The 27,694-nt window shown below is 42.8% G+C and overlaps 1 protein-coding gene across 1 annotated transcript in view; it reads right to left on the bottom strand.

The window, feature by feature from the left end:
* Positions 1-27,694, bottom strand: part of DNAH14 (dynein axonemal heavy chain 14) — an 894,889-nt gene that overhangs the window by 817,149 nt on the left and 50,046 nt on the right. Inside the window, exons 6-7 of the mRNA XM_085610384.1 lie at positions 16,654-16,821; positions 15,367-15,479 (exon numbers count right to left, since the gene is read on the bottom strand). Of these exons, the coding sequence (XP_085466510.1) occupies positions 15,367-15,479; positions 16,654-16,821 (281 nt within the window). The remainder of the gene's footprint in view (positions 1-15,366; positions 15,480-16,653; positions 16,822-27,694) is intronic.

The following is a 27,694-nucleotide window of genomic DNA, read 5'->3' as shown; positions in this document are numbered from 1 at the left end:
AATCCTCTGCTGATGACGTCAGATATTACATCACTGATGACATATGTGTCTTTCTGAAAAATAAATATTTGTAATATATGTATAGCTAAAGATTAATGGAAGAAGACATGGGTAAATAAGTGTCTAAATACAGTGATGTAATATCTGACGTCATCAGCAGAGGATTGCGGTCGCGTGAGTTATAGTTGCCTGCACTAACTATAACGGGGGAATTTCATCACTATAACTCGCGCGCCCGCAATCCTGCTCTTGACGTCACATATTACATCACTCATGACATGGTCAGTGGCATCACTCATGACATCACTGATGACATCATCCTTGTGATAGAGTGGCGGTCGCGCGAGTTATAGTTATCTGAACTAACTATAACGGGGGAATTTCATTGGTTTTTTACGAGTGAAATATCCACCTAACTATAACATGTGTGAAACCTATGGTTTTGTAAGTGAATTTGTATGGTTTTTTAAAAGCTAATTCCTAACTATAACGTGTGTGAAACCTATGGTTTTTTCAGTGAATTTGTACGGTTTTTAAATGCTAAGCTATGTATGTATTATTATTTTTTTTATAAATTTATTTTACAATAAATTACGTATTAAAAAAGTTTTTTGTTGGTTTTTCACCGTGCGATATAAAAAAAAGTAAATGTTTTTTTCTGCCTTCGGGGTCCTTCAGGGACCCCCTGACAAAGGCTAGGGGGTCAGGAACTCCCTACCCTGCCCCATTTTCACGTTCTCCACCTTCCTTTTTCACTCTCGCACTGAAAAAAAAAAAATGGCGGCCGACACTTCCTGATTTCGACCGATTCGAACGTTGACTGACATGTAACCACCAATCAGAATTACGCTCGTGCACGTAAGGGTGCTCGCACGGTGCGCGCACGGTGCGCGGGTATAGATATGTATGTGCTTTTAACTGCAATTTTCTCAGGAACTACTGAACAGATTGACTCCATATATGCAAAAGGCACATCCCTGACCTGAGGACTACCTCTCTGCCAAATTTCAAGTAATTCTGTTCAGCCGTTCGGGCTGTACCTTCGACTAAAGGTCCTATGGGAAAATGCATGGGGAAAACGCGTTTTGGGACCCCCCTTTTTTCTCGGCCCCCGCTTGATGAATCCCCCCGAGACTTTCAGGGTAGGAGCTGAGCGGAGCGCCCCATTAGTTTTGAAAATTTTGCGAAGATTTGTCAACCGGCGCCAAAGTTATTCAAAATAGAATTTTCAGATTTCCTATGGAAACACGGTCCTAACTATAACTATCTACTGGCGACCGCCAGTAGATAATATATACACACATACATATATATATAACAATGTAATAATTTATGCTTTAAAAAAGATGTCTGTACAACCATAAAAAATATTGTAAATACACATTTCAGCCTTATATACATTCAGCCCTAAGCTGAATACAGATGAGCAGAAAGATTCTCTTTTTAAGATCTCATAAGAGGACCTAAAAGGACATTGTTAAAAGTGAAAATATAAGATCAGAGGAAAAGAAGACCTTAAAAAACATTAGCCTGAATCACTACAGTACTGATGTCATGATTTTGTTCCGCTTACGCCAAACAGCCTGTAAAAATGTACTGACAGCAAAGACAATTACATGAGATGTATCACTCTTTAAGATTCTATAGGCTACAAGATATCTAGTCGATCTCAGGTTACCACAAATGGGGCGAATCCATTTACAACGAGGCCCATGATACTCTGGACAGAACAACATTATGTGTGTCTCAGTCTCACAGTCTAAACCACAGGCTGGCCAAATACTAGATACCAAATCCTTGTACCATTTATTAGCAAATGCTCTTAATGGGAGGGTGCCAATCCGAATGCGAACATACACGCTCTTGGCTAGCAGTGGATGCACTAGATCTAAAAATGGTTTAAAACATGGGAACAACTTAAAATTCAAGAACGTGTTGATCAGAGATCCATTTGCACTATTGCTTATGTAGCATTTATGAATATATGCCCAGTAACATGTTTTCAGATAACTGAGATCAGCTTTATAAAGGGTATTCAGCACATCTCATAGCCTTTGTAAACCCAACATCCTAAGCCAATCAAATATTTTTTTACCCAGGGTACAGTTTTTGCAACTGCAACATTTATTAGATCTACAAGGGATTCTCTGGAAGTTCTGGTGTAGTCCAAAGATGGACCCAAAATACTAAAGGTTTGAGTGCTGCCAAGTCAGTAATTCTTTTTAGTCCTAGATCAAAACATAGTGGAATAAGAGGCGTGCTGGTTGAAACAGAAACTAGCCTCCTCCCAAATTTATTTTCAACAGTAGATAATAATTGTACATCAGCACAGCCCCAAATCTCAGCCCTATAAAGCGCAGCACCCTATACTCTGGCACGATATATACCTCTAGGGCGAGACAGATGCATGTATAGTCTAACAATAGCATTCCATCTATGTTCAATTAGCAATGCGCTTATGCTGGGTTTTCATGTCCATTTAAAATTCTACATTATTTTGACCCCTAAATAGTTAAAACAATGAACCTTCTCTAGTACTTTCACTACCTACATGGATAACCAAAATTTTTTACTACTACCTTTTCAAACACCATGTATTTTGTCTTTTTCGCATTGAGCTCCAAGCCCGTGGAGCTAGATATATATATATATATAATGGTTTTAACTTAATTCGTGGTAAAGGTTTGTGTGGTAAAGGCTTTGCATTATAAAGGCATAGCATGGTAAAACATGGCTGTTGAAGGCATGTGTTATAAAGGCATGCATTTTAATGTAATACAGCCGTATATGATTGCCTAAAGATTCAGAATTATCTGTAATTCAAAACTCTAAAAACTCAACAAAGTTTCTGGGTTCCCAAGGGGATTGCTCATACAACAAACTTTATTATGGAAGTTGTGTCCGTAGATTTCAGTCTATCGCCCATAGTCTTAAGTTTTGTTTGGCCAGGCAATGCTTAAACCAGCACATGCCTATACATTTATTAAAGTTAGGTTTGTGCAGAAGGTATCAAAGGTATAAAAATCTCAATTAGTTTAGACCTCACTTGAGATCAACCCAGTATCAAAAAGACACAACTTGCCAAATAAAACACATGAAATCAATAAAAAGTCAGAACACTTTTGAAAAATATAAAAATACCACTACATACTTGTTCATTTATAGAAGCCTGCATAAGTTACAACTTAACTTGAAGAATTAAAAATGTTTTAAACACAAAGAACGAAAAAAGGTTCTGCACTGAGATTTTAAATCTGGCAGATAAAAGAAACGTAATTAAGATACTGATACTGATTGCCAGACACACAACGGGGGCAGATACGTTCTGCTAAAGCAGTGCTTGCCCGACCCTTTTTTATCTGCTGTATGTTATGTTATGTTATGTTATACATTTATTTTTATAGCGCACGGCTACTCCAAAGGAGTGTCCCGGCGCTTTATCGAGGCAGCTCAGAATAAAAAACATAACACCATACAGCGAACAACTGAAAAAAAAGAACAGCAGAAATACTAAAGGTTAAAAAGCCAGGTCTTCAGGCTCTTCCTAAAGTGAAGCAGATTAATAGAGGACCGTAGGGCCAAAGGGAGGGTGTTCCACAACTGAGGGGCCCTCAGACTAAAGGAGCGCCCTCCAGAGTGTGCCTTCCTAATTCGAGGAACCACAGCCAAGAACAGAGATTCGGATCGCAAGGATCTGGCAGGGCGGTAGAAGGCGAGCCTGCGTTGGAGGTATTTCGCGCTGTAGTGGTTGAAACCAGGATTCAACTGCACGAGACTCACCTGCTTCCAATCAAAGCTGATGGAAGACAGGTTAAATCCTGGAGACCAGTGTTCCCTCAAAGGTGTGTGCCTGTGCGCTCGCGCACCTCAGTGCCCCGAGCGCGCAGTGCTGTGTGTGTGGCGCGCACACACATCCCCGAGAGCATTTGCGCCGCCGCTGTAACACGAAAAACAGGCATGTCCACCTTGCAGAGAATGAGCCATTTAGAAAGTGCTCCCTCCCTACCAAGGAGGGAGCACTTGCAAAATTTCTGTTGTTTTCTAGAATGTGGCTGTGGGGCTCATTGTGTGCTTTTGTTTAAGTATTTGTGTTAATTGCAGAGCCCGTCACGAGCTGTGATTAACATGAAGGCTTTAAACAAAAGCACACAATATGCCCTCAGCCTCACTCTAGAAAACAAAAGAAATGCGGCACCAAACACAGCGTGTGCTTTTAGAATCACTTAAAAGCACACGCTGTGTTTGTAGACCTGCTGCATTTCTTCTCTTAATAGAGCTGAGCTGCAGGGTGAATGTGGGCCTTTAAAGTTTTCATGTTAATTGCTGCCATTAACATGAAAACAATAACAAAGGCATATAATCACCACACAGCTGTGCTCTATTGAGAGAAGAAATGCAGCAACTCTACAAACGCGACATTGGCTTCCAGGTCAGGTGACATACGCTTAATTGTGGGAGCAGAAACCATTTTTTTTTTAAAGTGAAAAAACATTTTTACTGCAACTTTTTTATTTACATAGCAACAAATGCATTTCACAACATTTTAAATACAGACGTTTTGTCACATTTATTTACATTTTTTTAAACTCAGAATTCTTCCATTTAATTGTGCAACTTGCAGAGCTCATTGCACATTTAAAGGAGTGAGCCAAAATGACCATGGCAACCCTTTTAAGACCGGACTTCTGAAACCAGCAAGCAACAGTTGACAAGACTGGATTGTGCTGTCTCTGATAGGAGATCAGAAATTGATCAGAAGATTTGGTCTTAACAGGACTTGTCCTCTAAAGGCGTTTACTCAAGCAATGGGCAAAATAAGGTAGATAGAGTAGAGGATAAAGTGTTAAATGACCGAGCAAGAGGCCATTGTGGTCAAATATAGAGCATGGATCCTCAAAATGGATGTCCAATATTTTCGTAACCGGATGTCTTAGTCGAAAGGTGGTGAAAAATATAATCACTTCCTTTTATGAAACAACTGTACTCAATGTTGCCAGAGAGCCACCAGCTCGTTTTCTGCATCAATACATTTGCAGTCTGCCCACCAGGTCCTTGGTGTCAGGAGGACTATAAGGCAGCTGTTTTAATTTCTACATTTTCCTGCTAGTTATCCTGGTGGCGTAAGTAACTCACTGGCCCATCAGTGTTGTGCACTAAGGACGGAGGAGAGCATTATGCATTGTCATGCTTGGTTTACAGCTGTTCCTGGACACTGCTTATTTACAGCGATTGCCAACTCTACATAAGTTGCCCATAGGTCAGTATTTATCATCTTATCTGTTTGTACTTTAGGGTAAGAGCTGGTGGCTGAAGGGGCAGGATTTAGTAGAAATGCAGTGGCCCTAGGTAATGCCATTGAATCTTTCTAAGTGGCCTCCTTCCATTCAATTCTTCCTAAGCCATGGACCTTTGTGAAATAGACAAGTGAACGGAACACATTTACAAATTAAGCTGCCTTTGGCTAAAGTTGTGCAGAAAAGAAATCAAATGCAGCAACTCTACAAACACAGCGTGAAAAGCACACGTCGTGTTTGTAGACTTGCTGAATTTCTCTTCTTAATAGAGCGCAGCTGTGGGGTGATTTACACTTTTCTGTTCTTGGCAGAGTGTGCCACCCGACTTGTATTTTCCTGTTTCTGTCATTGCATCCAGATACAAGATACAACAAGTAACATCACACCTACAACAAGTCTGAATATTGGCTTTGTCAGTGGTTGTTAGTTGCATAAGATAAATAAGCAGCAATTATGGCTTGTATATAATATTGAAAAAGCTTCCATTCGAAGCCCTGGTGACACCACGACAATGTTGCTGCCCCAGAGTTTCAAAAAGAGAAGAGAAGCAAGTGTTAGTGAAGAGAATACTCCCGACAGATGGATCAGTCATTTACACACTTGCAACTGCCATCTGCTCAGACCTGCATCTTGGCAAGATTACAAATCTTGGCAAGGCCTAACCAGCCTTCCACCCTTCTTAGTTCGTTCAGGTGAGCACGGTTACATAGAGCAAGCGTTTAGAAATGACAAGATGGCGAAAAAGGCTCCTTATAGAACCCCCTAATGTCGATATACAGAGACGCTACTTCTGAAGCATTGCCATACCACACTCGCTGTCCTCTCTGACATGTCTTTTGTCATTTTTTCTTCCACTCCCCAGCTGCTCTCGCCGTCTCCTTCTCTTATTTTTCTTCTTCCTCATATCAGTCCCGCTCCACGTTTACCCTTTTTCCCCTTCTCCCCATCCCATTCTTGTCTCCATTGCCCTCTCACTGCCTGTTCTTTGCTTTCTCTCTTACCGGTTTTCCATTCTCCGTTCTCCCTCCCAGTTCTCCAAAGCCTCTGGCTGCCTTTCTCTTTCCGTCCCTCTCTTACCAATTGCTCCATTACCCCCTTCCCCATTTCTCGCTGTTGCGCCCTGACTTTTTTCTACTTTGTTCCTCTCTCCCCCTTTCTCCGCCACTAAATCCTATTTCTCACTAGTCTACTCTTCTTTTCCTTCCGGCTATGTTACAATTTTGAAAACGCATACCGCCATCCCTGAATATTAGATGGAAGCAAATTTAGAATTTGGACCAGTGTGCCTCTGCAGTGTCGGTGACCTGGCCATAAAGGACATGAAAAAGCTGAAATTGGATCATAAATCCAAAGCTGGTCTAATCAGGGGCCCCAGAAAAAAGTTTGTCCTAGGACACTAAAAATCCTTAAGATGTCCCTGTGTATTTGTTAACGTTTTCATGTTAACCGCAGCACCGATCATGAGCTGTCATTAACACAAAAAACGTAATAAATGAACACTATCACCCCACAGCCCAACCCTATTAAGAAAAAAAATGCAGCAACATAGCTGCCAATGTTTTAAATTGGAATGTGGGACGTTTTCATAATTTCACTGTAATTATTAGTGCCATTTGAACAGGGCCGGCTTTAGTGCTGGTGGCGCCTGGTGTGACAATGTTTGTTGGCGCCCCAATGACCACCTTTGCCACGGATACTCTCATTAACAACCTTCAACAGTGCCCCACATGTCTCCATGCATGTCTCCAAATCAATCTATAGGAAATATCACATAAGACAGAGGAATACAATTTCTCTTCTTAACAGAGCTGGGATGCTGGGGTTTTAAGCAAAAGTTTCGAGTGATATTTGGCATTGCACACACGCGCGGTCTTGTTCCTGGCGCACATAGCCTTGGCTGCAGCGCACAGAGACCCTACACTGCCGCACACAGGAGAAAAATATTAGAGGGACATTGCTGGAGACCCACCGCACTCTGCACTTCAGAGGTTGTCGGTGTGAGTAGGCCTTCCAGTGTGCTCATATACAGGAGTTCGTAAGTACAGCAGAGTCACTCTATTTTTCCAAAAGAGAGTGTCGGTGCAATTTAACCGCTCGCTCGCCAGATCATTAAAATGGGTCAACTGGCCCTGTATTTTGATTTTTACAGCACGCTGATAAGTGTGTCACCAGAAAAAATACTCGAGGAGTCCTGATTTATACCCTCAGTGGGTAAGTTTCCTCACTGATCAACAGAGTGTGTTGGAATGTCATGATATATGTTTTATCTTCCATGTGGTGTTGGTGAATTGCACTTTTTAATTTATGGGACACATCAGAGAGTGAGCATGAATATGTGAGCATGCTTTGGTGTCTCAAATTGTCAATTTTGTGATAACTGTGAAATTGATGAAGTCATAATTTTATCTGCACTACGGGTCTTCTCAAAAATTGATTTACTTATATTGATACATAGAGAAGTATAGGTGCTGCGAGCAACACAAATGAACTCATATATCGAAACCCCAGTCACCGTGTAGATTATGTTTTTATGGTCCTGAAGAAAAGCTGCTAGATCATGCACATGACTAAATTAGACTTGAAACATGTCGAGCTTCAGCTACCACATATTTTAACATAGGCAGTAGGGCTCAATCATTTAAATATTTCTTTAGAGTACCCCCTGTCCTATTCTTATCTCACTCTTTCATATATTTACTTAAAATATACTAATCTACTAATTTATCCACACATCCAATCTTCCCCATACGGCTCAGGAAAAGATCTCTGGTAAAGAGCCCCCCATTGAGGGTGACCATCAGGCATTGCAGCACCGGCCCAACGTGGAGCAAAAGTCCAATGATGAAGCATGACACCTATCTAGGCGTGTAAGGGCATTTGTTCCTACAGAGTAATGCTCCCTGCAGACTCTGTGGAGCTTAGCTGATGTAAGCAGACAAATGCGTACTTACTAGGAACTGCATACCCCTGTGATCTTGAGACCCTTTGTTACACCTGGCATATTCTGGCTGGTTTCCCATGTCCCTTTTCCTCTGACCTCCTGTTTTTGATGATGTGCTGCATTTCTTTTTTGCTGGTTTTAGGACTCTGGGCAGTGCTAAAGTGAAAGTGCTCTCTGTCTAAATTGTACTGGTGATCGGTTTATCCATAATCGGCATATTTGATTTACTAGTAAGTCCCTAGTGAACTGCACCAGGTGTGCTCAGGGCCTATAAATAAAATGCTACGAGTGGACCTGCAGCACTGATTGTGCCACCCACATGAGTAACCCTGCAAACATGTCTCAGACCTCCCACTGCAGTGTCTTTGTGAGCAGTTTTAAACTGTCATGTTGACCTGGCAAGTGCACCCACATGCCAGGCCCAAACCTTCTTTTATTACATGTAAGGCACCCCTAAGGTAGGCCCACGGTAGCCCCATGCATAGTGTGCAATGTATTAAAAAGGTAGGACATGTACTGTTGTGTTTTACATGTCCTGGTAGTGAAATACTGCTAATTTTGTTTTTTCACTATAGCGGGCCTTTTCCTCCCATAGGTTAGCTTTGGAGCTGCCTTGTAACATCTTGCAAGTATATCTTCTAATTGGGAATAAACAAATATTTGGAGTTTGGGGTCTCTGGGCTCACAATTTAAAAATACATCTTTTGGTAAAGTTTGTTTTTAAATTGCTTGTCAGAAAATGCCACTTTTAGAATGTGAAAGCAAAGAAGCCCGGATATATATCCAAGACTACTGAGTGCACTACTACAAGTCACTAAAAAGTGTACATAAATTCCGAACAACAGCTAAGAAAATTAACACAGTTCTTGATCCAATGAATCTTCAATGACTCAATGTAATGGCCTAACCATTCTGTGCCTCTACCTGTTTGCTGAATACATGTCTGGGTTGGGATGACAATTGGGCTTTCACTCTAGACAGTCACACAAAGGGAGGTGAGGTGTGCCCTGCATATCCTGATGGCCCATCACCAGGCTGATGGGTCATCCTGAGATAGAGTGGTGGGAGGAGTTGACACTGACACCTGAATAGGCCTGTGCCTGTCCTCTCGCAGACTCTCTCCATGGATACAGGCGGGAGTATCTGAAGTAAGGGAACTGTTTAGGGATGGAATGCTATTGACACATACAGACTTTATAAATGAACAGGGTATCACAGGAGCACTATTTCTAGTACATACCAACCTGGTACGCTATATTAAACAACATTTATGACCTCAGGGGTCAGAACCTGCCACAAACTAACTAGTACACCTAATGTACCTAATGGGAACGAGGAGACCCTTAATGCGCTGGTTTTACCAATGGATCCTCGTGCACTAAGCAACCCCTTTAGTTCTAGTACACCACAATTTGGAACAAGACATAAATAGACCACTCTCAGATAAAGAATGGAACACAATACTGGAATACCCCAAATGAGTATCCCGTAACATGTTTTAAACGTACACAATATATGATACCACAATGCGCATACCTAAGTACAAGTTACACTCCATCTACCCGAACATCACGGGTGCCTGTCCCAGATGTTCAGAGCAAGATGCAGATTTAATCCACATGATATGGTCTTGTAACGGCTTGCACAATTACTGGGGCATGATCACAGCAAACCCTGAGAGAGGTGGAGGGTGATATGGACTGGCATTTGGCTGAAACATGCATACTGGGCCTCTACTCATGGGGGAAGGGACAAAAAGCTCAGGCCAAATTTACAGACTTAGCTCTTATTCTAAAGAAGAGATGCATCACTAGGAGGTTGAAATCAACAGCCCCCCCTGCCCCTCCAAGACACAGTACTGAAAGGAAAAGGTCGAAAGATGGGGTTTAGCAGAAAGCGGAGCCATTCGTAGAGAAGAGCATAGAGGACTTCAGAAGAAGCCAATAGCTATGAGTTGGGACATACTACTAAAAGCCTTCAGAACATCAGATGCATTCAATTCCCAAACGTAACAGCATTAGAGAACTCGGAACCACCTTAAATTGGATAGAGACTCCCCGCTAGCCTCAACCCCAGCTATCCAAATACCTCATGGTCTCCTAGCACACTGTAACACTGATATACTTGCTCGTAGCCTGAATTAGATCTACCCGAAAATCGTGACTCCAGACCCTCAGCCTCTCTGTATTTCACGTCTCAAGCCACCGTAATGATAACCCTAGAATGTATCGGTATGTCAACACTGGATCATCCAATCTGTACCCGTCAGTTGGGGGATAATCTGTTTTACTGCTGTTTTAATGATCGTTTTTTCTGGTTGAGTTTCCTAATCAATTAGCAGACAGGTTCATGGTGGCCACTTCAACTACTGGTGCATTATGTATTCTGAGATGCATATTGGGAATGTATCACACAACATGAGTTTAATATATTTGCGGGCCGATGAAGCCAATATCTACCCAATACTATTGTGAGCACTTGGAATGTCATCACTTTAAATAACTAATACAATATATATATATATATATATATATATATACCTACACATATATATGTGTATATATATATATATATATATATATATATACATACATATATACACCAATAAAAATCTGTTTACAAAAAAGAAACTTTAAATAATGGCTATTTTGCCTGCACTTCAGGTGCCCAGTCAAACAGTGATTTATTTTCCATATCCTTTTAAAAGACTTAAATATAAAGTGACATTGTGATATTGTAGCCTCCTACGATTTGAGTGCTTGGTTAGGTGGTAAAAGGTTCTTTTCTGTGTTCAATGTCCAGAGGAGAGTAGCATGGCATCCTGGGGTTTCTCAAATGGGATAGACTGTGACCCAGATGTTAATCCTTGTTTGGCCTTGGTGGATGGCTGTCCTATAGTGGTACACTTCAAATATTTGTCTTTTTTAGATCAGCCGCTAGTCAAGACGTTTACATTTTATGTATAATGTAATTACTTATAAGTTATTTCAGCCAAACTTCTTCATCCACTGATCAGTTGTTGCGTCATTCACAATTACGTCCTCCCTGGACAGCATGCAGCATGGGCATTGAGTCATCCCACCTAAGCCATTGGCTAATTTCACAGTGAGTGACAGTATTCTGCTCTTAGACAAGACACACATCTGCATACAAAGTAGTTTTCTTGAGTGCGAGGGAGTGTTATGGCAGTGTGTGTTTTTTGGAACAAAAAAAGCACATTTCGCTTTCAGCTAATTTTTTGGGTCGAGCCTAGGCAGCGCACATGCGCGATATGTAAGTCCTTCTGTAATCGCTATACAGAGTGTAATTCCGCCTGTTGCTTGTAATTGTTTGCACGCACATAACTTTTATGTACACGGGTGCCACACTTTATATTTAGCACAGCGCTGCCTATATGTTTTTTTAATACCATGGTGCCCGCTTCACGTGCCGACACGCACATACGTTTTATGTACACAGGTGCCGCGCTTTGTTTCATGTTTTTGCAAACGCCTGTATTTTCAGCCGATCTGTGTTAGTTAGCAAGTGCATTTGAACTGAGTAACATTGCCCCTGTTATTCCACAGTATTTGAAATGTGGCCCTCAGACACACCTTATAGGCAGGCATGTATTACATGTTGTTATGGAGGTAACTTAGGTTGTGCGTATACTTTGTGCCAGGCATGCTTTCCATCTGAGCATGTTGAGCTCATTTGCCGTGCTTATATATGCTTATACTTGGTACTAGGGATCGGCCATACCCCCATGTCGGGCATTTCCTTGGTCTCTGCATGTACTCTGTGTGGGGTGCATGGACAAATCATAGGCATGTACTCTGTGCCAGTGGTGCAGTCGGTACATGGTATATTCCAGAACTATATGATGTATTTTCTCTTCTCACTTGATATGTACAATTGAGCATGTACTGTGTGCTGCAAATGTATTCTTCGCTGTTCATGCATTTGGTGCTGGATCCAGAGTTTGCACGTGTGCCTGGTAAGTACCCAGTGTTGCACATAAATGATGCACTAGTTTCTACTAGCTCCCCTGTGTATTCTGCGTGTTAAGCAAGAATTTGGTGCCAACCCTGGTCTGTGCTGGGCAGGCAGCCTGCAAAAGACACAAAATTGATGCAGAACAAATCAAACCATTCACCCCCAGTCAAGAGGTCTGAGTTAAATTCATCATTCTTTTTGCTCGCCATGCCACCCCTGTTTAGACCTGGCCATATGCAAATCAGTCTTGACCCTGTGCCTCATGGGAACAGTCCAGCCCGAACTGCCGAGCCAGGCCCTCCCTGGAGTGGAAATAAGCATCCTCGGACTGGTTTGGGGGTTTCTCCCCTCATCAGACAGGATAGCTTGAATACAGTGGCACAGTGAGCCCGGGACCCACCACTGGGCATACACGGTGCTCTAAGGGCAAGGAAGCAAAAGACACACAATTGATGGACAGAATGCAGAACAAATCAAAACAATCACCCACAGTCAAGAGATCTGGGTTAAATCCATCCGTCATATGAAATCAGTCTTGACCGTGTGCCTCATGGGAACAATCCAGCCCGAACTGCCAAGCCAGGCCTCCCTGTGGCATAGTGAGGCTGCAGCATGTCTTGAGTTCGTGCCGTGGATGCACGTGTTTGCGCAGCTCTGCACTCACCATAGAAGATACATTCAGGGATGCACATGTACTCTGGGACGCACTTCATTTAAGCTTTGCAAGCACTTGTACCAGTGCCACTCCTCCATGAATCTGTCCCAGTTTCTTTTTTACTGTTCTCTCATACTTCTCCTCCCCCACCTTCACAGTTCTGCTCTGACTTCCGCCCCTCATTCTGTTGCAGGGATTCTGCACAAATACAGAACTATGTGCAGGAAATGGGACCTTAGTGTATAGGGACTGAGTCTTCCCACCACTCTAGTACCCATGAACTCAGGACTGACTAGCTATAGTGCCTCCCTTGCTCTCCTACTCACTCCCAGAGAAACAAAATGATTAAACACCCCAGAACATAACACTCCCAGATCTCTCAAGAATCGCGGTAGCAAGACAACTCTTCGCTCACTCTCTTGTACTCGTCCACAATAAGATCTGATGCACAAACGAAACAGTTTAAAATATTTATTTTAACTAACGTGCCCTAACATGCAGTATACGTGCCACAACAAGCAAGAAAATGCATAGTATAAATATTGTCAGCATAGCAGTCAGTCATAAATCATGAAGGGAGATGTCATCATAAAAAGACAATGGAGAAAGGACTATAGTGCCTAAACTCCCTCCCCTTGCTAAGAAGAAGTATTATTATATATTAGAATATCTATGGGCTTTGTCAGCAGACCACCTACCTTAGCCTATAGGTGGTAGGTCTACATCATGGGCACTCGTCTCCCTGGAAAGGACTCTCTCCAAGTGTCTGTTACCTTTTTGTGCAACCTACTAAAAACCCAAGTACGCTGTCCAAACAACAGCTGCGTCAGTATGTTTTGTCTAAGGGCTAAGGACTGGCCAGAACAAAATAACAAGGGGCATTGTTGTTCGACCTTGCACATAATGTTCAGTCAAAATCCCAGGAACAGGCAGAGAGCGAACACAGCGATGAGTTCTCATGTGAAAGGAGTCTTTCAGAATATTGCAAAAAATAAAGACGTGTAGTAACGTGTGCAAAGCAGTAGGCAAGCTGCAACGAGCTCATGCTAAGTTAGTGAAAAACGACACTGTCCCTATGATTCTGTCACCCTCATGTCTCTGGTTCTCTCTCGCCACCACCTGCACCACTCATTGTTCCACCCACTCCAGCTGTGCCAGTTTACTCTCTCACTACTAACTCTAACCCTCTTTTCCTCACCTCACTCTCCCCTTTCGTTACCTCTCATTCACATTCCTCAGTGTCTTACTCTAATCCCATCTCGTTGTCTCCATGCACAGACAACAGGGACAACAAATTGCCCATAAAGAAATGAATAGGTAACCTCCCCCATTTGCTCTCACTTCTGCTCTGGCCATTACCTCCTTTTTCTCAGTTTCCCTCTTCTCGCCGCTTTTATTCCCTGGCTCTCTCCCAACTCCACTCTTCCTCTGTTGACTGCATATTTTCTAGTTTCCCACATTCTCGCACCTGGGTCTCTGCCTTCTAGTTCTCCACATTTGTTAGCTGTTGGAATGATACAAATGTATTTTAATGGAACATCCGAGGATCACACACTTTTTTTAATCCTGACCCCGGATGTTCCATTAAAATACATTTTTAACATACCAGGGAGTTCGTTTTAACTTCACATCCATCACCTTCACACACTCCCTCCAGCCCCGGCTCATCTGACGGTTTTAGCATATCTCTTGTCAATTACAACTAAAACATCCCTTAGCTCTTCCCTCACAGTGAGGGGGTTGTAGCCCACACTGCGAGCAGGTTCGCAGTGCGAGGAGGTTCCCGATGATGGAGCATGCTACCCAAGGGTGGGTGAGGGAATTCGTCCTATAAAAGGGATTCCCCCACACTCCGCTTTCATTTTTTGACCCAGGGTAGCTTGTTTCGTTCTGTTAGAATGTCAAACGGCTGGCAACATGCACCAGACCTACTAGCTTTGTCAATGCTCGTTTGATATGTTCTCTCCCCCCCCCCCCCCCCAAAATACTGATTTTTTCAATGTACTGGAGGCACACCAGTTCCCCGGTTATTCACTTACATTCTTTTTTACATCACCCCACTGCACCTGTTGTGGTTTCCAGTTGTGCAATGAAGCCCGCTGTCCAACGCTCACTCTATTTATGTGTATTATATATGATTTTGTTTTAAAACAAATAGTCTAGAGACACAGCTGAAGCTATCTTGAAGGCCAGGCCTAAAAAATATGAGCTTGCAGAATCAATTTTCATAGATAACATGAGACAAAAGAAGCATGAGGAAATAACTGAAACAGCACTTTTAAAATGGCCCTGTCCAAACTCTGCAAACAGAACTGCAAAAAATCTTGACATTAGAGATGCAGAGAAGAGGAGTGGCCATGAACTATTTCTACACACTGTGTTTTCTAATAACGTGCTACCCAATCAAAAAGTTCATTTAACATAGACTTAGGTTTCCAGCTGTAGCTATGATTTCCCGGGGTGACACCTGATCAGGATTTCTGTTGAGTTCCTCAACTTACCTGAACTGAGCGAACACCTTTAGGTTACAGATCAGGTAGTACAGGTGTCTTTCGTGTAACCACTCCATCACCGGTAGGAGCTCCATGGACCCCGCATGTGCGTCAGAAGTGATCTAGAGAAGCAAAGACAGGACAAACAAGGTCATGGTCCTTGTGAGAGGACGAGTGTAGTATTCGTGCCTCAATTTCACCAGTCTGACTCATGCAGTTCTGCAAGTACTTGACTGATCCCTCCCTTTCGTACATTGCCTGCTTTGCCTTCCATTTCTCTCCTCTCGCTGCTGAAGTGAATTAAATAAATGGTTATCAATTTCATGTGGGATTTTTGACTGTATCTGTTCCTTCGTTAGGGACATGGACCAACAACTCCCATATGATGGAGGATGCGGTCTACTAGCACAGCTATTAGCCATTCTTCATCGCTTGATCTGATTGTGTGATCCTGAGCAAACGAGCCAATTTCACAGTGCCTTCCCTGCCTTAGGTGCAAAACGTGGTGGTTCTTAGAAAGACCTTAAATACAAAGAGAGGGGGCCCACAACCCAAAGGGACAGGGCACCAAAACAACTGAAATGTCAAATATATATTTCCCTTTGGAACTACTTCTCAAATTCAATTCAGCTGCCACTCACATACACATATGTATCACCCAAGGGAGCACAGTTACACTGAATTTAACCCAAAACACACCAAAACGCATCAGCGATGTGTTTTGGGTTAAATTTGTGGAATACAGAACCACACTTTGACAGAGAATTTATAATCTTGTTGTGTGTCTCAATGATAAACGTGATTGTCTTCTGGAGTCTTTTCCGGGTTTTATGATTTGTGTATAGATTTTATAAATGTTGTATGTATTAGGATGTATTGCAATGTATTTTACTGAATGTTTTTATTGAAAACCTTTGGAGTTTTATTAAAGTAAAGATAAGTGTTCCCATCTCCAGTGTAACTCTGCTCCCTTGGCTGATACATATGTGTATGTGAGTGGCAGCTGAATTGATTTTACGAAGTGGTTCCAAAGGGAAATATATATTTGACATTTCAGTTCTAAGAAATAGACTAAATAGCAGTATTATCTCATGTATGTACATAAAAAGGTGCCATTCATCCAGCACAACAAACCATAGGTTTTCTCTTGTGTTTATAATAATGTTCCTAATTAATAAATGAATAGGATTATATTTAAAAAAAAAAAGGTTTGCAAGGTGCCAGCTTGAAACCTGTAGGCGTGTGCCACCTAGACACCTCTACTTTTTGCGTTGTTTCTGGCTCTCCATACATTACCTTGGAGACATACGAGGCACTGATTGTCCAGTACTCGCTGGCTTTTGTTGCGGTGCTTGCAGAAACCACTTGAAGATCATATGGGTTGTAACGAGCTTTAGGATCATTTCTGTTTCTAGGTAGACCGTAGACAAACTCTCCTCCATCATTCTTCATGGGAAGATTGTCCTGTGACAGAGAAAATGAAAAAATAAAACATTTCAATTTTAGTTTATAAAACGTATAACTGAAATCTTTAGAATTTGGCAGCAACTCAGGAATGACATGCTTGGCACACTGACTTGTCTTGCTTTCTCATTGAAAATCCTACTGCAGAGCAATTGCATGGGTAGGTGCAACACACACTGGTATGCTTTATTGCAGGAACTGGGAAATTTGCAAACTAGAAATAGGATTTTCTGAATCAATTAGACATTGTAAATTGTAACAGCCCGTTGTCACCTATTACACCTCAAAGTCAGTAGAGATGGTGGAACCATTGTAAGTGCTGCCCTGGAAGCAATGAATGTTTATTAGGTCTCGCCTTGGCAGCGCATGCGCTGCATGCGCTGTCCCAGCGAGACCTAAAGTAATCTCTATACGTTGGCAAGCAGCTGGTAGTGGGAACAACCTTTACAACGCAACTTTTACACCGCACTACCATTACAACGAAACTTTTACAACGTATGCGATGTTACAACGCATGCTTTTACAACGCAAGTCTTTACATCGACTTGCACTAGATGGCGTGCTAACATTAGAAATAGTGTAGTTTACTATCCAAACACCTTCCCTACTGAAACGTGGACTGGAGTTAGAATAGTAAATTACACATTTCTAATGTCAGCACGCCATCTAGTGTATGTCGATGTAAAGACTTGCGTTGTAAAAGCATGCGTTGTAACATCGCATGCGTTGTAAAACTTTCGTTGTAACAGCATGCGTTGTAAAAGCATGCGTTGTAACGTCATACATCCAGCTGGTAGTTTCTCCGGCTGCCTGCCATTGGCTTAGTGTTGGCTTAGTGTTTCTTACCTTGCTTTTCAGTGGCCCAACTGACTTCCGTGTAGTCCGGAAGCAGCGGCCACCAACTACAGTTTTAGTCCGCACTGTTCGGACTAAACATGGCAGCGGTTCATGCGCAAGGAGCCAGTGTGCGCGACGGGTGGGCAGCGCATGCTGCTTGTTTCGTTTCCTGCTTCCTGCTCCTAGCAAGCTCTATGGTCACCAACGCTCGCTGTTTGTGAGCAGAGCTTTTGGCACCAGCGCTTATGCTGAATGGCAGGTCAGTGTGTGTAAAGCGTTTTTGCTGTTTGTGATTTGTCACTCTTAAGTTTGTCAGTCCTGTGTGTCTCTCCTGAGGTTATCACTCCTGGATGTATCACTACTGGGTGTCATTACTGAGGGTGTCACTCCTGAGTGTGTCACTGGGGTGTGGGGGAGAGCAACCAACCCCGTACTGGTCACCATGTTCTATTTGTATGCCGATGCTTGTTTAAACCCACGTACTGTAATGTACAAACTACGCACAATCCGTCATGCTCAGTCTTCTGAATGAAAGGCAGCTACCGTTGAATAAATAAACACTGATCATGTCTCCCAGCTGTTTCACATGCAGACCCCACAGGGGGCAGTGCTTCGATGCGCACCCTCCGACTCTGTACACTTCCAGAGCCACACACCTATTCCTATTTGTACCTCTCCTCTGTCCCCGGCCACACGCTTTCTCAGCGTACTGAAACTCCCCTGGATGTCTAGCTCCTCTTTACTCCTCTTGGTGCTATGTCGTATGCTACAGGAGCAGGCGCAGTGCTGTGAGGTGAACAAGGGAGGGCGCCTCATTTCCTCACAGCTGTGGTCGGTAGCAATCTGAGTATGTCAGGCATGTGAGGAGGGGCACCGACCACCAAAAAATACAATAATTCTGTTTTAAATGCAAGCCTGCAGCTGTTCCACAACTACAACGTGTCAACAACATCGGTAGTAATAGGCGCACTGTTGACATATTCTGCAGTGTGCACACCACGCACACACTTGACACGTACTGTAGTGTACACACCACACACACACTTGGCACGTACTGTAATGTACAAACTACGCACAATCCGTCACGATCAGTCTTTTGAATGAAAGGCAGCTACCGTTGAATAGATAAACACTGATCGTGTTTCCAAAGTCCGTGCTCGGCATTACTCACAGTGAGGACTCTAGAATCTTCCTTTCAGAAACTGTTGCTAAGCTCGAAATTGCATTAAAGGTTTGCAAGATTTGGCTCCCTCTAACCCATGGCTCTTAACTTCATTAGATACGCCTTCTGTGTTGTGTACCGTTCCCATTGTACCCTTCACACTTTGTAGCACACAGTGTAGACAAGGGTATTCATAGACAAGTGTAGACACTTTCTAAACAAAAGGGGTCATATGTGGTTCAGCGAAGTGGCAAACCCTCTGCAAGGGTTAACTGGTCAGCTTTCAGTTGACGATTGCTGCATTCAGGTGTTAAACTGGTACTAATGAGGTGCGGCTTTGCTCATACACTATTAGTGGTTGTTACACTGTCAAAAAAACTGAAATATTACTGCTACATATCGTGCCACATTATGTTACATATTCGACTTTCCTTGCTACATAATTATGTGAACCCTATTCTTCACTGCCACTTAATTCTAGCGGCCATGCTATAGTGCTTTATAGTGTTTAATTAGCTGATGTAAGAAATGCCAATAGCCTAAACTCGCATAAATGCGAGACCTATTGCATTGCAAATGCTTGTTTTTGTGGATGTAGGTATTTTAGCATTTATAGACTAGAACAATCTGTATTTGCTCAGGTATCTTGGTGAGACAGTTGCATAAAAGTGCAGCAAAGAGCCTTGCAGGGCCTTATTGGAACAACGATATTTTAAACTGTTATGGAAATGGTGATGATGATAAATAAACTTTAGTTTTTTGGGAATTGAGTTCAATAGAGAGGAACCTCATACTACAAATATCTGGGATCTTATACCACCAATATGATGATGATGCACAGCTCTACCTTATGATCTTGTTACCTAACGGTGTTTCATACTTTTAAATATACACCTGCCTGGATTATAGACAGAATGAGTTGAAAGTTATCAAAATCTATAGTCGGTGATTGTATTATAAATCCTTTTTTATTTACACACATAAATTTACCCAGGTTATACCATACATATTATAATTATATTGACAATAGATAACAACAGCTTGGAATTAATTCGGTACCCAGTTTACTCTTTTTATGGGACACAACAGAAGTAAACCAATGACACTATTATGCATCACTTTATTAGACAAGCAAACCAACTAAAGTACTTTATATCCAATTTTATAAAAATGAAACAAAGTGACTAGGATAACCAATTGTAGAAAATCAAAACAAGAATGCATATAATATTGTCAAAGAAAAATGCAAATAGGCAAGAGACAAATATCTGGGCTACTCTGGCATAAAGATCAGAAAATAGCTTTAATCAACCCATTCAATCATATTTTTAATACAAAAGATGTCTGTCTGTCTGTCTGTCTGTCAATAGATAGATAGATAGATAGATAGATAGATAGATAGATAGATAGATAGATAGATAGATAGATAGATAGATAGATAGATAGATAGACAGAGAGACAGGCAGACAGATAACCATTTGATATGAGTTAACAAATCCCAAGGTTCCAAATAGGAATAACAATATTTTTCCATTTTTGTTACAAACAAAGGCCCTGTTTTGCAAACACAGGCCAAAGAGTAAAGAAGGCTTTGATTCAATTTTTTTGTTCCTTCCTATGTGAGCCAAACAGTGGACACTAAAAGGCAGTTGACGTACGTTTCGGTTAAGTTCCTCATTTGAATATACTACCTTGATCAGCACCTGGAGGTAGTATGAGGGTAGATTCAGCAACTAGATAGCCCCACTACACTCAACCTTTCGTTTACTTTTGGCAATAGGTGGTGATCCACCTAGATGTCATATCTAAGATTCCCAAGATCAACACATACCCTTGTTTCATTACCTCCCACCTTAGATGCAATACTAATATGTGATAACTAACTGGAACTGTCCTTTGGGTGAATCTCACCCACATTTAACACTGTATATCATTTTCCTTTCAGTGATTCATTAGTTAACTACGGAATTGGCCACACCTTGTGTTCCAAAGGTATGGCACTCACATCACCTCCTCACTCGGCAACTCCACCCCAACCCACGCGGAAGACGACGACCCGAACACCGCAGCCCCAACTCTGCAGAGATGGATCTCCAACAGCGCCAACACCATAGCCCCCCTCAAGAAGAACAACAACACACACTCCAAGAAAGCAAGATGGTTTACCACCGAACTTCGAGAGTCCGGACGCACATTCCGCCGCCTTGAAAAGGGCTGGAGGAGCTCCAAATCTAGAGATGCCCACAACAACTTCAGAGCCGCCACCAACGGCTACCACCAACTCATCAGAAATATGAGAAAAACAGCGATCAAAGACAGAATCTCCACACGCGCGCATAACAGCAAAGAACTCTTCAGCATCATCAAGGAGTTCGCCCAACCCATCAGTGAGCCTACAGACATCCCTCCATCACAAGACCTCTGCAACAAACTCAGCACCTTCTTCCACCACAAAATGAAGAACATTTACGACAACTTTGACGAAGACAGCCAACACACTGAACCCTCACCAACCACCCCCGACACCCTGAAGCCAACAATTGACAGCTGGACAGCCCTCACCACCGAAGACACACTGAAGACGATGAAGTCAATCCACTCCGGGGCCCCCGCGGACCCCTGCCCCCACCACATCTTCAACAGAGCCGCCGACACCATCGCACCCATGCTTCCCCACACCATCAACCGCTCCCTAGCGAACGCCTCCTTCACCGACGACTGGAAGCACGCCAAGATCAACCCCCTCCTGAAGAACCCTCGGCGGACCCCACCGACCTAAAAAACTACAGACCCATCTCCCTGCTCCCGTTCCCAGTGAAAGTCATTGAGAAAGCCACCAACAGCCAACTCGCCACCTTCGTCGAAGAGCACAACATCCTCGACTTCTCCTAATCCGGCTTCAGGAAAACCACAGCACAGAAACCGCCCTCCTCGCCGCAGCAGACGACATTCGCTCCCTCCTGGACAGAGGAGAGACAGTTGCCCTCATACCTCTCAGCAGTCTTCGACACAGTCTCTCACAGCACCCTAACATGCAGACTTCACGACGCAGGGATCCGGGACAAGGCCCTCAACTGGATCCACTCATTCCTCTCTGGCATAACGCAGAGGGTCAGACTCCCTCCTTTCCTCATGGACCCTACACAATCCACTTGCGAAGTCCCCCAGGGATCCTCCCTCAGCCCCACGCTGTTCAAAGTCTACATGGCTCCGCTCGCCCCATCGTCAGACACCGCGGACTCAACATTGTTTCATACGCAGACGACACACAACTTATCCTATCCCTTTCCAACGAACCTAACCCAGCCAAACACAACTTTCAAGAAGGCATGGAAACAGTCGCCAAATGGGTGAGAAGCAGCTGCCTACAACTCAACACTGACAAAACAGAAGTACTCATCATGGGGCCACACCCCGATGCCTGGAATGACAACTGGTGGCCCCCCGCCCTTGGAAGCCCGCCCACCCCCACGTACCAAACACACAACCTCGGAATCACCCTGGACTCCAAACTCAAAATGGACCGCCAGATCAACTCCGTCGCATCCTCCTGCTTCCACAGCCTCCGCCTCCTATGCAAGACCTTCAAACACAGAAAGACTGTTACTCACGCCCTCATCACCAGCAGACTTGACTACGGCAACGCACTCTACGCCGGATTCAACAAAAACCTCACCGGCAAGCTACAAAACAACCAGAATGCCGCCGCAAGACTAATCCTCAACCTGCCAAGACACTGCCACATCTCCCAGCATCTGTGCACACTCCACTGGCTCCCCATCGAGGCTAGAATCACCTTCAAGATTCTCAGCCACACACACAAAGCCCTCCACAACACCGGACCAGCATACCTGAACAGCCGACTCGAATTCCACGCACCCCAAGGGACCCTATGATCAGCCCAGCTTTCCTACGCTGTGGTCCCCCACACCAGGAAGTCCAGATCAGGAGGCCGCTCCTTCTCCTTCCATGCAGCCAGAGCCTGGAACGCCCTACAGCTCCACCTCAGACAGACAACATCACTCCCCATCTGCACGAGAAACCTCAAAACATGGCTCTTCGATAGACCTCCTCCTTGATAGACTGGATCCTGCACCTCCCCTCCACCCCAGAGCCTTGAGACCCTTACGGGTGAGTAGTCGCGCTCAACAAACCCATGATTGATTGATTGATTGATAACCCTAATTTTGTGTTGTTATTCCAACAAGACTTCCAAGTTATAAGTAACACTTCTGGAACTCACAGCAAACATTCTCGCCAGAGAGGAAACAACATGTCATAAGACCAGGATTGGCTTCATTGGGATTTAAACTGATGCCCAGTTCCATCTGAGGTCACCACACTAGTAGGTTTGGATCTTTTTTTGCAATGTACTCCTTTCCTACAGTAGAAATGCTCTAAAAGGATAACTTCATTATCATTACTACACGTGGAATAGGGTCTTTATTATAACAATCAGGATTCATGTCTGCAACATCTACTGAATAATTATCTTTCTCAAAATTCTCACAGAGCAGTTTGATGGGGATTAACCTGTTTGATGCACAAGTATTTGTATATACCCTTATACTCTGTCCATCTAACGAATCTTACACTAAGGTAATTGTATAGTAACATTGTCTGTATCAATAAATACAATAGTCTTGTGATCCTCTTCCAAGATTTCTACAGTACTAACACTGTTGTTGTTCAGCTGTCTGTAAACCCCAACACAATTTCCTCTTTTCCCTGCTTTCTACAATGCTCCCATGGCAAGGCAAGTGGGATTAATAAGGTGCCCACTACTGCCACATCAGACGCACTTGTTTTGAGTTGCCCTCTGGAACTGCTTCAGCTTTTAGTCATTATCAAGTTTTACCTGCTCATATTTTCACGTCTTATTACTAGTCTCACTTCTTCAACAGGGGTTTTCATTTCTTTGACACAGTCATCTGTATGTTCTGTCTCTTTGGCAATATCAATGAAATTCTTAGGTCAGGACTGTGATCTAACAATCTCTTTTGTATTAGCGAGTTGTTAGTGCAATCTACGAGCAGGAATCACCATCTCACATGTATTAGAGAATCTACCTGGGACTACTATGTAATTAGCCATTTTTCATGTTAGCCTTGAACCCTATTAAGGAAATTATGTCCTTTTAAGGCAATATTAGTTTTGTCTTGGAGTTGTGCTTTCAGTTTCTTCACACTAGATTGATATAGATCAAGTTGAGCTTCTCATCCCTCACCACCTCCTTCCAGTACATCTGGAATAGTTTCATATATTTTAATGCCTTCAATACCAAGTTACACTCAAATATTGCTTTTAAAAAATACTCAAAAGGTTTGTTCCAAGCCTTTCGATTGAACAATGGCTCTCCAGCTTCATTTAAGAATGGTGGTGACTGTGATGTGCTTCTGCTATTATTAGTGAAAAATATACTAGGTTACTACTGAAGGAACAAGTAACTGTTCACAATACAATCTATGTTGTTTAACCCAGAAATGCTAATTTGGTGATTACAAATTGTGCCCTATTTTATCTGCACCCTTCCATATTAATTAGCACCTCTGAACATTTCATAAATAGCTTTAGAAAAGTTTTCATTTTGAATGTGCGCTGTATTTGTTGGAAGTTTAAAAAAAAATCCTGTTGTATTAGAAAGGTGCAAATGGAAAGTGTAAGGAGACAGAAGGGTAGTAAGGAGTCAGACAAGGAGTGAGAGGTAAGAAGAGAGGGATAATACAAAAGAAGAGAGAAATTAGATAGAAAGGAACTAGTCAACAGTGGGGTATGTCAGCAAGAAGTGGGCATGACTAGTAAGGTAAGAGGGACAAGGGCTTAAGGGGCGTGGAGAATGGACATGAGGATAGATTGTAGTTTCAGGGTGGAGGAGAGGTTGAGTAAGTGGTAGGGATGCAGGCAAGGTATGTAGAGGAGGATAAAGAAATGGATGAGCAGAAATTCAAAATTGAAGAAAAATTGGAAAAGAAGCAAAGAGAAGGTAAAAAGATGGAGTAATGGAGGTGGGAGAGACAGAAAGAAGAACTTAGGAATAAATGTGGCAAAATGGCATAGACAGAGAATTGGAAGAGAAATTGAGATGAAGTGTGTTGGGATGGGAATATCAACTTCATAGTGAACGGGCATGCACGGCTGCCATGAGTGCCCAACTGCATTTGAAACTGGCACCCCGACTTTTATTTTGACGCTAGTGTCATGTCCAATTACTTTCTGCGCAGAGGCCTCAGTATGTCCCTGACAAAATGAGGTCCAGAATCTGTTCCTTGATGTAAATGGCTGCACCAGGCATGCTCTCATGCAAGGCAGCTGACTACTGTCACTGCCATGGGTACACCACGTAAAGCTGAGGTGGTAGCATAGAGAGATTTGTGAATTTATAGTCTGACCAGAACATTTTATCTGTGTCAGCCAGAGCTAAGTGTACTGACCCCTCTTGAGTAAAGTCCTGGTAATATGTGAAACCCAGAGCCCAGACGTTCTTGGTGCATCTTGCCCCTTAGTTTCTAAACATATGTGCCTATCTTAGCCAACTGCCCCACGCTGTCAGGTGGAAATGAAGCCCAAGGAGCCCTGTGCAGCCATCAGAAATGTGTGCGGTACTGGCTTCCCCTCCCTGATGGGACACAAGAGATGAAACAAAGGAACACCAGATTGGTAATTCAAAAGCAGCTATTCTTACATTAGGAAGCGGTGGGACATGGCAGGACACCCTGGCTCTCTCTGCCACTGGCAGCTATGAGCAGACCTGCTACGGCTTTCCCTTACCAAAGCATCAGAAACTTACCTATAGTGGGAATTATGGAGGAAGTGGCTGGGGAAATGTACCAGGCATCACAAGAATCTGGCAGCACACTCCCACATGGGCCCTGCTCCCACCTCTAATAATATTTCTAATACTTATTTTTTAGAGCTCCTGCAGCACAGCTTAGTATCGCCGGCATCAATAGGTGAAATTGTTAGCAAACCCAATGCAGCAAAGTCTACTGTCGCAACATCAGGCCTTGTCACAGGCTACCTCACCAACCCTCACCAAGGACAGAGAAGACCTGTCCCAACTTATCTCTATCACCACTGTGACCCAGGCAGGTCGCTGGCTGACAGCAGGTGCCTGGCTGGGAGTGGCACTGCCAGAATGCTGGGGAAATAGACCAGAAACTGAACCACCAGCCATCACTAGACTGCTTGAGATGAGGTCCAAGGAGAAGGCAAACACAAAGAATAACGTATACCACCCCATTTCCTTTTGTCAAATAGCATAATTTATAGTCAACTTCAGTTGTTCTCATGACCACTACCCTCTGCTACTCAGGTCTAGACCTCCATATACAGTGATGTACGTATCAGTAGTTGCATTGAAAGAGCATGAGGAAATTATTACTATTATTATATTGTTTTATAGAGCGTATAGCTACCCTAATGGGGTTTGCCAGCGCTAGGCAGCTAAATGCTGGTTAGGCAGAAAGCACCCACAACATGTTTTTGGACTTGAATATTGACTTCCTAGGGAATGGAGGCATCATATCAGGGCCGGTGATCCCTTGAAAAAGAGGTTGAGTTGAACCAGTAAAAAGGATTATGCTGTGACAGTGCAACTGCTTTCAGACTGATACTACTACATTTATTGGATGGGAGTCCAAATAAAGGGATATATGCACATTGAGATGCATTGAAGCAATATGTGAGGAAATTAGTTACCACATGAGAACTACAATGACCATAATTCATTGGGGCTTTACATTTTGAGCTACCAATTACAACCCTAGATGCAATTGTTATCTAGCAGAACAACTGCAAAACATACATCTAAAAACTTCATAAAGCTGAGGGAGAGAGAAAAGGGAGGAAGAGTTATTGAAACCAAAAAGCACTTATACGTACGCAGTGCTGGTATTTTATCCTCCTGCAATATGGAGGTTATTTCATCCTTCTAATGCTGATTGGCCGATGAAGATATGTGTTTATTGCTACTTCATGGTATTTAACATGTTAACAGCACATGGATTTACTAAATATGACTTTAATCTCAACTTAATAAAATGTTACTAAGATGAAACAACTGCAAACTGGGTAGATTCAAATGGAGCTCTAAAAGAGCTCAAAATATTAAAGCAATAGAAATTGTTGCATGAATCATACATGTAAAGCCAAACAAAGGAAATTATTTGAACAACAAATCATCCATAACTGGTTAAACATTAGGGAGTTTAAAGATAGACAGTCAACTGATGCTAAAGCGAACAGAGCGATGCAAAGTCCTTGCAGCCTGTATGCCATATTTTATGATATCCCGGGGCCCCTGTGCTCTTGGTAAGCCCACGCCACCTACACTGACATTTTATTTCTCTCTATTTCTCTCTTATAGGAAAGCTAGAAATAATGACATCTGCTGAGGAGAAAACAGGCTTAAAAGCCTCATTAGCTTTATGTGCAGGAGGACTTGCAAACATAAGCTACATTTAAAATAGGTAAAAAAGGGTAAATAATTTGTGTAAAATGCTAAAGCCGCAATTCTGTAACGGAGGTGGTAAATTGAAATGAAAAGCAGAGTTAATGTTCTATCATTCTGAAAACATGCTTAAAACTTTATTTCAAAGCATGTGCAGCTTTCTTTCTTTGGCCATGTTTCAGATACAGAAAGAGTCAGTTAAACTGGGCTGTGGGATACTTTGTTTCTGTTGAGGGTGATGTCTGTTCCTAAAACCCTTTGCATTGACATAGAACAAACCATTCCCATTTTGCATGGGAGGGCGAAAGATCAATAGTTCCAAACTAAACACAGCCTCAGAGAAAGGAGGCCCCACCCACTTCATATTCAAAGCTATTGGCCAGCGCAGCAGCTGCCCCCTCCCTCTACATGGAGAATACTCAAAG

Source organism: Triturus cristatus, chromosome 6 (assembly GCF_964204655.1).
Source record: "Triturus cristatus chromosome 6, aTriCri1.1, whole genome shotgun sequence".
NCBI lineage: Eukaryota > Metazoa > Chordata > Amphibia > Caudata > Salamandridae > Triturus > Triturus cristatus.
The sequence above is the reverse complement of the archived record's forward strand: the minus strand, read 5'-3'. Positions and strand labels throughout refer to the sequence as shown.